General features: G+C 38.2%; 1 protein-coding gene and 1 pseudogene across 2 annotated transcripts; one reads left to right on the top strand and one right to left on the bottom strand.

Moving 5' to 3' along the window:
- Positions 1-3302: 3302 nt before the first annotated feature.
- Positions 3303-4893, bottom strand: LOC143547486 (uncharacterized). The gene is made up of 3 exons (XM_077038900.1): positions 4705-4893; positions 3858-4006; positions 3303-3662 (listed from the first exon to the last, which is right to left on the bottom strand). Exons 1-3 carry the CDS (start codon positions 4888-4890, stop codon positions 3524-3526), a joined length of 474 nt encoding a protein of 157 aa, XP_076895015.1. The 5' UTR covers positions 4891-4893; the 3' UTR covers positions 3303-3523.
- Positions 4894-7738: 2845 nt separating this feature from the next.
- Positions 7739-10585, top strand: LOC143546830 (transcription factor bHLH157-like; annotated as a pseudogene). Its single transcript, XR_013137662.1, has 10 exons — positions 7739-7848; positions 7956-8047; positions 8153-8253; positions 8580-8621; positions 8705-8764; positions 8897-9487; positions 9576-9723; positions 9838-9935; positions 10027-10154; positions 10406-10585. The product of XR_013137662.1 is annotated as a transcription factor bHLH157-like (transcript).

The following is a 10585-nucleotide window of genomic DNA, read 5'->3' as shown; positions in this document are numbered from 1 at the left end:
ACAAGACATACCATAAGGAATAGAGTTCAAACCATATTCAAGAAGGATGGGAAACCGGGACGCATCCTTCCATACCCGGCTCATCCCCAGCAGCACCATCCCGGACTCCGCAAACCGGTAAACCGGAGATTGGACCCGGGATATCTTCGCGAACCATCCCGCCTCCTGGTAGCTGGAAGCGTGAAGGCTCGGAAGCGCTTGACCCTTCTTGAACTTCATAGCAATGGGGATGGCGCGGGCAGAGATGTAGAAGAACTCCCGCTTCCACGATCGGAGACTGCGCTCGGTCACGCAGATCTTTAAACCCTTTATACGGGTTGTCAGGGTGTACCACCCTTGGACGCACCTCCAAGTATAGAAGGTCATCAGGCGGTCCACGTAGGGCTCAATACCCAGAATCCGGCACACCCACTCGAAGTGCCGGACCTTGGCAATCGCCATCGGATGCACCTCGGTCAGGTGCACACCGTGCCTCTCCAGGACACGATACATAAACTTTGTCAATGGAAACCTAAGGTTCCCATAAACAAAGAATGCAGCATATACCCCGATCTTGCCACTGGGGGCATCGTACACAGTCTGGTGGGATTCAGGAAACTCAGGCTCGAGAGACTCGAGCATGAACTTCCTGACTATGTACTGGTACTGATCGAGAGGTAGAGCACACTGGCACTCGCCAGCAGTACTCCTATCGTCGGCTACAGCTTCAGCATCATGAGAAGACATTTTTGCAGAAAGAAGAGTGATTTCGGGAAAATGCTTGCCTGAAAAAGGGGAGTATTTGCCGGAAATCACTAAGAAGAAGAAGAGAGGTGAAAGTGTGGATTACAAAGGGGCCTCTCCCCCTTTATATACTAATCGCAATTAATGCGGTGAATTTAATGCGGATGAGAGAGAAATCGAAGGTGCAATGAAACTATGACACGTGGCAAAAAGCAGGCTGGCAACAGCTGTTGACAGGACGCGTGCCAGTAATTTCGCGGCCACGCGCCCGAAAAATCGTGCCCACGCGCCAGGAAAAGCGTCTGGAATGACCATGTTCTGTCACGTCACCATAACTTCCTGCACGTCCTGACACAGTCAGAAGAAACCGTCGCACGACGTTTCAGAGGTTTGGACTTATCTTTTCACCAACTCTTCGAATTTCAAAATTCAAAATTCGAAAATATTAAAAAGTAAGCGGGAAAATACCCCTTACCCCTTGGCAAGCAAGTAACCGTAAGACGGATGCGGGTACAGTGTAAAGGCAAAACCCTTCACATACCTAGCACCCGCAGGGAATTGAAGCCAAATAAACCTTGGCAAACAAGTAACCGTAAGACGGATGCGGGTACAGTGTAAAGGCAAAACCCTTCACATACCTAGCACCCGCAGGGAATTGAAGCCAAATAAACCTTGGCAAACAAATAACCATAAGACGGCTGCGGGTACAGTGTTAAGGCAAAACCCTTCACATACCTAACACCCGCAGGGAATTGAAGCCAAGAAAACCTTGGTGAACAAGTAACCGTAAGACGGATGCGGGTACAGTGTTAAGGCAAAACCCTTCACATACCTAGCACCCGCAGGGAATTGAAGCCAAGTACCTCGGCAACCAAGTAACTATAAGACGGGTGCGGGTACAGTGTAAAGGCAAAACCCTTCACATACCTAGCACCCGCAGGGAATTGACGCCAGGAATACCTTGGAAGTAAAGTAACCGTAAGACGAGCACAGGTACAGTGTTAAGGCAAAACCCTTCACATACCTAGCGCTCCGCTGGGAATTGAAACCAAGAAGGATCTTCTGGGCAATGCTTGCGGAAACGGAAATAACATCCCCGCATAGCGGGAACGTCGAGAACTACGTTGTTTGAAGCTCCAAGATGGAATTGGTGGTCTTAACATAATTGATCACTATGTTCAAAACTACCAAAACCTCATGGAAAATACATACAACTGGGACTCAATGCTCCTGACTTGCGAGGAGGTTACAGACCTACCCGCATCATACCCAAAGACCAAGCAGGAAACTCGGGCATTTCTGCAAGTGACAAGGACTTCCGCGGAAAGAATCCCCATGGAAAACCTTACAAAACCCTTTTCAAAACCCTTTGCTCAAGTCCAAAAGTTCACCTCACTTTATTAAACACTCATGAGAAGAACATTGGACTGGGGGGACTTGAAGAGGTAGGTCCCAGCAGAGCCCAGTTGGACCCGCAAGACTCACCTTAAACAGGGACGTCTGCGCAGAGACCAACTGGATCCGCAGGACCAACCATGCTCAGAGACATGACGTCCTTACGCGCAGTATGTAAGCTGGTCCCGCAGGAAATGCCTCCCATGGTGAAGGACTCCGCCTGTTCCCGCAGCCTCGGATACAAGCCATGAGGGAAGGCCACCCGCGCAGCATGGCTACACGCACTAGGTACTTAGCTCTCGATCAGTGTCACCTGAAGGAATGAGCAAAGCCGGGAGCAATCCCGCACAGAGGCGGGAGGGGGAATACTCCCGCCCAAATAAGCCAGTCTATACTGAAGGACCTTTTACTGTACCTGACGAGGTATGGGCGAAAGATCTGATCAGGGATACGACAGCTCACTGATACAGTATGGCGAGCAGCATGCTCCTGTACTGTATCACTATTAAGCCGCTGCCTACTCACCAACTACTGTCATACCACGTGCGTAGCCGGCAGTTGGTGGAAAGGGAATAGTATACAGCAGGCCTGGTCGCTATCAGCCGCTGCCTACCCACCAACTACCAGCAGGGCACGTGCGTAGGCTACTGTTGATGAACAGGAACACTGTTGCAGCCGGCCATACCTCCTTGGAAACCTACCTTCGGCTATAAATACCCCAAATGGTATGATCATCTAAACACAACATATCTTACTACATTATCATCATATTATACCTGATATCTGCTCTAGCAATCTCTTAATATACTTTTATATTTAAAGAGCAATCTAGTCTGATTCTCACGCCGGAGGGTGGTCACAAGGAGGAACCCCCCCTTCTCAGTGACGAGCTCACGGTATCTGTTTTGCAGGTTATCAGAAGAACCATCTTCCAAGGGTCTAACCCCTCGTGGGAAACATCTCTCCAACCCCCAGGTTACCAGTAATCTGCCCGGGGTCCGGTTAGTGTTTCTTCATATATATACAGGCTTTGATAGTTGAACCTATAGTCTAATTACATTTCACTTTAGTCATTCAAAAAGTTGAGCCGACATTGTCGGTAGATTTATTAAATCGGTAAAAACTTAAAAACTACAATTACATCATTACAAGCATTTAATGTCATAACGATACATATATACATCATAAGCTAGAACGCGTCCAACCGGTCCGAAAAACTAAGATACAAATTTAACTCCATGTTGCATATAAAAACTTGCAAATAGAATACATCACCTACACCAAATATATCATTTCTATATGTTTCCCTCATCATCCATGAAACACAAGAAAAAAAAATGTCAAAAACTATTAATGCACATATATTCAATGTAGTACCCGTATGCAAACAGAAACAGGACACGTGTCACTCTTCTGCATTGATTCCAAATATTCGGACTTTATGCATGTTCGGGAACTTGGCAACCACTAGCACAAAAACCGCCAATGTGTTCAAGAACAGCATCGGGTTCTCATAGTCGGTTGTATGTGAAGCTATCAAGTACCTGTAGCAATCAAGGGTATATTGGGCATTTTTTAATATTCAAAACAAAAAGTTTGGTCCTGATTCATTTACATTGCTTATTTTGCAAGACAATATGATACAGCAGAGTATGCACTCTAGTAAAGTTGAAAATGCAATAATAATATCCAAAAATAGTGATGGTGATACAAACTTATGAACTTATAAGGATACTTACAGCACTACAGGTACAACAGTAAGAAACTTTCTGTTGCGAGTGAGTTGCTTGCCGCTATCGATTTGCTCCCACCAAGTTAACCTGTTGTAGATACCTTGGTCGTCGGCAAAAGGTGTCCCCTTCTTCCAGTGAAAGAAATGATATGTAACCTGATGATAAAAAAGAAATTAACACTTCAGTTTAGCTAAATGCAAGCCAAATTGCACACATATATACAAGATTACAAGCAAAAGATAACAGATCATGATGAATTATGTGTTTGTGATCTAAAGGTTGATATATGAGTTTCTGTACAATAATATGACATAAATGTGAGTCAGATCACAGATAATAGAAGGTAGGAATACTCAATCTGACCAATTGACTGATATGATTGTGATAACTTGAAGCACATAACAAATTTTGTGAAATTAACAGTAGCGAAAAACTCGATTTCGATTTGGATCGAATTCGAAATTGAAGGTTTGAATTCGGTTTTGAAGCATTCCAACTTCGTTCGGTTTGAATTTATGATTTTAAGGGGGTGTTTGGATGAGCTTTTAAAAACTGCTTTGAAGTTTAAAGCTTGAAAAGCTTCAAACTGGAGCTTCCCTTTTTCTTTTCAAAAAGCAAAAAAGCAATCTCAACCAAACACCCCCTTAATTCGACTCGAATACAGATTTTATGATTTGTTGGGCGAATTCAAATCTAGGTTCCAAAAATAAATTTGATTGATTCAACACCTCAGTATTTGTGTTTAAAAGAAAAACATTATCAGGCAAATTATAACAAAAAGGCTGTTCAACATCAAATTCTGATCAAGTAAATTCGTAAATAAGCAAGTGATAAAATGAATTGCAAAGCAGACCAGAGCATGAGAAAGATTGACGGTGGTCCAGGCCATGCCGGGAGAGCAGCCGGTGACGGAGAGAACAACGAGCCAAGCGAAGAATAATATGAGTATGTAAGTGGTCCAGACGCCGGGATACATGAACCACTCCGTGTTGCGGTTCAGATCCGTTGGTGGCACCGCTTGGACGTATAACTTGGCCATGGATTGGATTGGATCGGATGTATGTTTGTTTGGTCTGGTCGCTGTGTGGACTGAAGTGAAGATATTATTAATGGTGATGGTGGTGGTGATAATAATAATAATTAAAGTCGCATAACCACCGAAATTAAATTTGATACTTATCGGATAACATCACAAGAGTGTGTTGATGTGACACGCACTCTTGTTTGGGATGGGCTCAAAACTTGAATTTGTCGGGACGGGTATAGAGTTGGATGCAGTGTCGTAAAAATTTCGACTAGATGTTTTCGATTAATCCTGATTAGTCCTGATAAAATTTTGATTAAGCACTAGTCTCCATCCCACCGTCTTACTAGCGGCTAACGAGTTTTACAATACTGGTTGGACAATCAGGTATTAGATTACTTTGAAACTCTTTGTAAGTATTAGACAGGTAATGCACTTGGTGGCATACTCATTTACTCGATCCACTTACTTGGCCAACCAAACACTTACAACTTTCACAAATTTTCATTCTCTCACACTAATACATTTTATGTATTATGTATGGTATTCATATATACTAAATATGAATGAAATCTTTGCCTGAAAATTTTAGATGACTTTTAATATGTTTATACACCTATAATAGTAACATCATGGAAATATATTTATAGAACACGACTTTTAGAGAAATAAGAGAAAAGTGCATCACACATATATCATAAAATGTGTGGCACTAGCAATTATTTTAAATCATAAAGGGAACATCAAAGTTACGTCTTACACATAAAACCTTAACCTTCTCTAAAATTCTTTGTACGTTTATCTCCTTCGAATATACCTTATTGTTTTCTCACACAACAAGTACACCATCATGATGCTAAAAGCATTGCGTGAATTTGAGCCATAGTTCTGATACCTTCATCAACAATCTATCTGTCTGATCATATAGTCTCAATATCCCATTGGTTTTGATATCAATTATTGACCCGGACGGATCAAACAACCATATCATATCAAACAAATGAACATAAGATATTGGGGTGACAACCCTCGACTCTTTTCATATAATAATCAAACAACTTAACAAACGAACTTCACAAACGTAACAAACTTACAAGGAGAAGAGACTTGAGGACACACATAAAACAATAAACTAGACCTTATTTATAGATCTACTAAACTTGTCATTCAAAACAACTACTAAACTTTCTCTTCAATACAAAACCTTTTCTAAAACTGTTATAATAAATTCTTAACTTTATTAATAATTCAAAATTAACCTTCATACTTATTATACTATATTTTGCTCATATTTTCTTATTATACGGACTTGAATACTTGATGATTGGGCCCTAGTCCTTGTGGCTACAACATGGGGCCGCTTCTGAAGTTATCTCTTTTCTTAAGTATTTTTAAAAGTAAAACAGCAGTTTTATTTTGTTAAATATATATGAAATTTTGAATATAATAATTAATAAGAAAAAAAATTGAGCTAAGAAATTGGTCACCCAGATAAGCTTTAAGTGGGCTTATATTCACTGTTGATTTTTTAAATGTTCCAATACATACATTAAAAGATTTTAGAACTTTTAACGTATTTTCATACAATATGGCACTGTATTGTATCGGTTCTTTTTTTTTTTATTAAGAACCATATATTTTGCATGAACTTATTTGATTTTAATTTCATACAATGTGTATGTATATGCTTAAAAAATTAATAATTTCTAGATATATTCATAGCGCGCCATACATTTTTTTACCTTTATACACGTGAAGAGGTGAAGCATCCACAATTATTTGGGATATCAACTTTATATTTACGTACCATCATGAATCAAATCTACAAACATTACTAACTTTTTTATTTACAAATTATGTTTTTATCAAACATGTATTTTATGTATGTCTACTCTATTTATTTTCACGTATTAAATTTATTATTTTAAATTATGCGTACCGTTGAAAATTTTTGTGATGATACATAAAGCTTTTTTGTATTTTCATAACTTAAACTAGCTATGCAATAAACAAAGCCTTGCCAAGCTCAACTCACCTTGTAGAGTTTAAAAATTACAGACTCGGATTGCTTCAAACCGACTAAAACTCGAGTTCAATTTCTTTATTATTTTTATATACATACAAATATATAAATAAAAAAGAATATTACAATTGTATAATAGTGAGCTCGGTTAGGGTGACAAATCTAACTAAACTTGATATGTTAAGCTTGTTTATTATATGAGTTTCAACTTAAGCTCCGCTTGAGACCAGGTTCTAACAAGCTAAATTCAAATAGCTTGACTCATTTATAATACAACCATACACTATAAATTAAAACAAAAAATACAACATTTTATTTTCTTTCCATGATCAATGACAATACCAACAAATAACATGCATGCCCATCCAATCCAATTCGCTTTCGAAGTTGCAATTTTTGTCTCATGCCATTCTTGCTAGATACAACTTTACAGCCTTTTCTTTTCTACACACATTTGGAAGCCTTTTTCTCTTTCTTTTTCTTTTCTTTTTTAGTACAATTAAGCAATTACCTTTTTGCCATTGGCATAATATTATTGGCTTCAAACTCTCAAAGACCCGTCACCCTGCAGTGGTACTGTTTCTGACAGTTATAACACTAACAACACATCACAAAAGCATTCATTCATAAAAACATACATTTGCTTTCACCTTGGTTGTTTGTTTGTTCTTTTTCATCCAAACCTCATCAAAATTGCTTTCCCAAAGCACTTATTATTACTATTTGGTTTTTCTGGATTTGCAATCTTGGAACAAAAAGAAGACATTTTTGCTTATGTTTTGCAGAGTTAGGGTTCAGAGAAAGAAGAAAGCTGTTTTTTTGGAGTGATTTTGTTGAAAAATGGGAACAATACTGAGGGAATCAGTTATTAAGAATTTGCTCAAGAATCTTTGCACTTGCTATGGATGGTCATATGGTGTTTTCTGGAGTTTTGATCAAGAAAATGCAATGTAAGCAAAAAATGGTTACAGTTAATAATCAGTTAATCTTTATTTATCTTAAAAGGTTAAAAAAAGGTCTTCTTTTTACTTGTAATTATGATATTTGAATGCTATAGATTCTTGACTATGCAAGAAGCTTACTTTGATGAGGAGGAAATCAGGGGTTTGTTGAAAGTTTGTGTCCACAAGTTCATATGATAGGAGGAGGGTATGTTCATTTACACATTAACTTGATAAAAGTTAATAATAATAAGTTCCCATTAAATTATTTTCAGTTCTAGTAATAATAAATTCTTTCTTGAAAAATGTCAAGATTTATTGGGCAAGTTGCTCTTACCAAGAATCACCAATGGATCTGCTTAGAAACATATCAGACAACAAACTTCTTCAAATTCGATCTCGGATGTGTTTCTGGTTTGAATATATTTTTTCTTCTTTATGGTTATTTTAACGGTTATTGGATTTCAATAATCCCAACTTTGACCTATTGGTCGGGATTAATCCCAACAGAAAACATATTTTTTGACAGTCCCAATTTCAACCTATTTTCTTCCAGCAATCTTATATGTATTTTCCATGTCATCAAAAGCCAACGGTTACTTTTCAGTTAGTATGGGATTTCTAGAGGAAAATAACATTTTTTAGTTGGGATTAAGCCCGGCCAATAGGTCAAAGGTGAGATTATTAAACTCCAATAACCTTATTTTAATCTTGTTAAAAACATATAATTTCTTTTGCAGAATGTTTCTGAATTTCATTGCCAATATTCTTGCGGTATAAAGGTGCTGTTTTTTTAATCCTGTGAAAAACGTGTGTTTCGGGTGGTACCGTTGAACTTGCTAATAATTTTGGTCTATTGTTGCAGACAATTGCAGCAATCCCTGTGGAACCACAAGGAGTGGTACAATTTGGGTCCACAAAGAAGGTTAAATCATGCTTCACTTTATTAATAAAAGAAACTAATGGCTTTACTTTTAGGCTCCAAATTACCAGAAAACTGATTTTTTGAATTGTAACATGTGTAAATTTGATGTATGTGTGGCTACTGATGATTCAGATTATAGAGACTGCTGAATTTGTAAATCAAACAAAAAGAATGTTTCAAGAAACGTGTTCTTCGGCTTGTCCGATACCATCCATAGTGCCTGATCATAATCAGTCAGATAATTGGTTACAGCCAAATAATCTTTCTTTTCAAGAATCATGGAACTCGTTTCCTACTCGATCCAGCGATCAAGATTTGTTTGACCCACTCCAAGATTTCGTAATCCCGGATGATCTTGATATATCCCAATGGATTCAAGAACCTATTTCCATGAATCTTGAACAAAAAGGAGGGAACTTGATACCTATTGTCAAAGAAAGTCAAGCTGACTTTCGTCATCAGAAGGCAAACACGCAAGTTGGTATAGACTCTTCTACCCATTGTTCAGCAAAAGGGTTGTTCTCAAAACTTAGGATTGATGAGCTTTTGGAGGGTATTTCTGGTACTTCACATGCTGTGTCTTCAACTGCTAAGAATCTTGTGGAACCACCAAAAGCTTCTAAGAAAAAGGCCAAACCAGGGACTCGACCACGGCCTAAAGACCGCCAGCAAATCTTGGACCGCATGGCTGAGTTGAGGGAACTGATTCCCAACGGTAACAAGGTGTGTAATTTTAAAACCCTTTTATTTAAAAAGAATCATATAAATGTATCTTTAGTCATGAATATGATTGACTTTATGATTTTCGTAGATGAGTATCGACTCTTTGTTGGACCGAACCATCAAACACATGGTTTTCTTGCAAAGCGTGACAAAACATGCTGCGAGAATCAAACAGGCCGATGAACCAAAGGTAAGCATATATAATATAATGGGGAACGAGTCAATCAGGTTAACAGGTTGAAAGTTGCATAAAATCTATTTTTTTTCTGTTCACAACCTCATGAATCGCTTAATCAAAGCTTTAGATTATAATTAACAATAATTAACACAATGATTTCAGAAAAACAAAGGCAATGATGCAACTTGGGCTTATGAATTAGGGAACCAAATGATGGCCTGTCCGCTAATAGTTGAGGATCTTAATACCCCTGGACAAATGCTTATAGAGGTAACAACAAAAAGTCATGTGTTTTAAACCAACATTGAACGTTATATGTATAAACTTTGATATGCACCCTTTATGTGTAAATCTTGTTCAGATGTTGTGTGAAGAACGAGTGTTCTTTCTTGAAATGGTTGACATAATCAAAGGCTTTGGTGTGATGATCTTGAAAGGAGGATGGAAATGCGCGATAAGATGTGGGCTCGTTTTATAGTCGAAGCAGAGGTAATATATTCATTCAGGGCGCAAATATGTACATTTAGATACTAATATCATGATTTGAAGTATTCATAATCAGATAATCAGTGGTATATAGTTATGAAATTGTAATAAGAATTTAATAATTTTAGTGTTTGATAATTCTTATTATTTTAGTAATTAAGAAATAAAGTGATAACAAGTTTTCTGTTAACTGAAATGGCACGTTATATAAGTTGTTCGTTAATAAAGTTTATAAAAATGGCATTATTTTACAGGCGAAGCGGCGTGTAACTAGGCACGAGATATTTTCAGGTCTTGTTCAGTTTTTACAAGTGACAAGCCTCGATGAGAATCGCGGGCGCAATATGATTATGGAAGAAAAGAATAGGCTACTTAGCGGTTTTGCGCATGTTCCTGTAAGCTTACCACAAACAGACTATCGCATAGATTTCTGA

This window comes from Bidens hawaiensis, unplaced genomic scaffold (assembly GCF_021521415.1).
Source record: "Bidens hawaiensis isolate Kalapana, Puna unplaced genomic scaffold, B.hawaiensis_p1.1 tig00000905_1, whole genome shotgun sequence".
NCBI lineage: Eukaryota > Viridiplantae > Streptophyta > Magnoliopsida > Asterales > Asteraceae > Bidens > Bidens hawaiensis.
The sequence above is the reverse complement of the archived record's forward strand: the minus strand, read 5'-3'. Positions and strand labels throughout refer to the sequence as shown.

Excerpts from the sequence above, each read along its gene's own strand:
- LOC143547486 (XM_077038900.1), bottom strand. The coding sequence starts at position 4,890 with ATGGCCAAGTTATACGTCCAAGCGGTGCCACCAACGGATCTGAACCGC. Across the intron at positions 4,007-4,704 it reads TCAATCTTTCTCATGCTCTG|GTTACATATCATTTCTTTCA; the intron begins GTCTGCTTTGCA and ends TTTTATCATCAG. Across the intron at positions 3,663-3,857 it reads ACTGTTGTACCTGTAGTGCT|GTACTTGATAGCTTCACATA; the intron begins GTAAGTATCCTT and ends TGATTGCTACAG.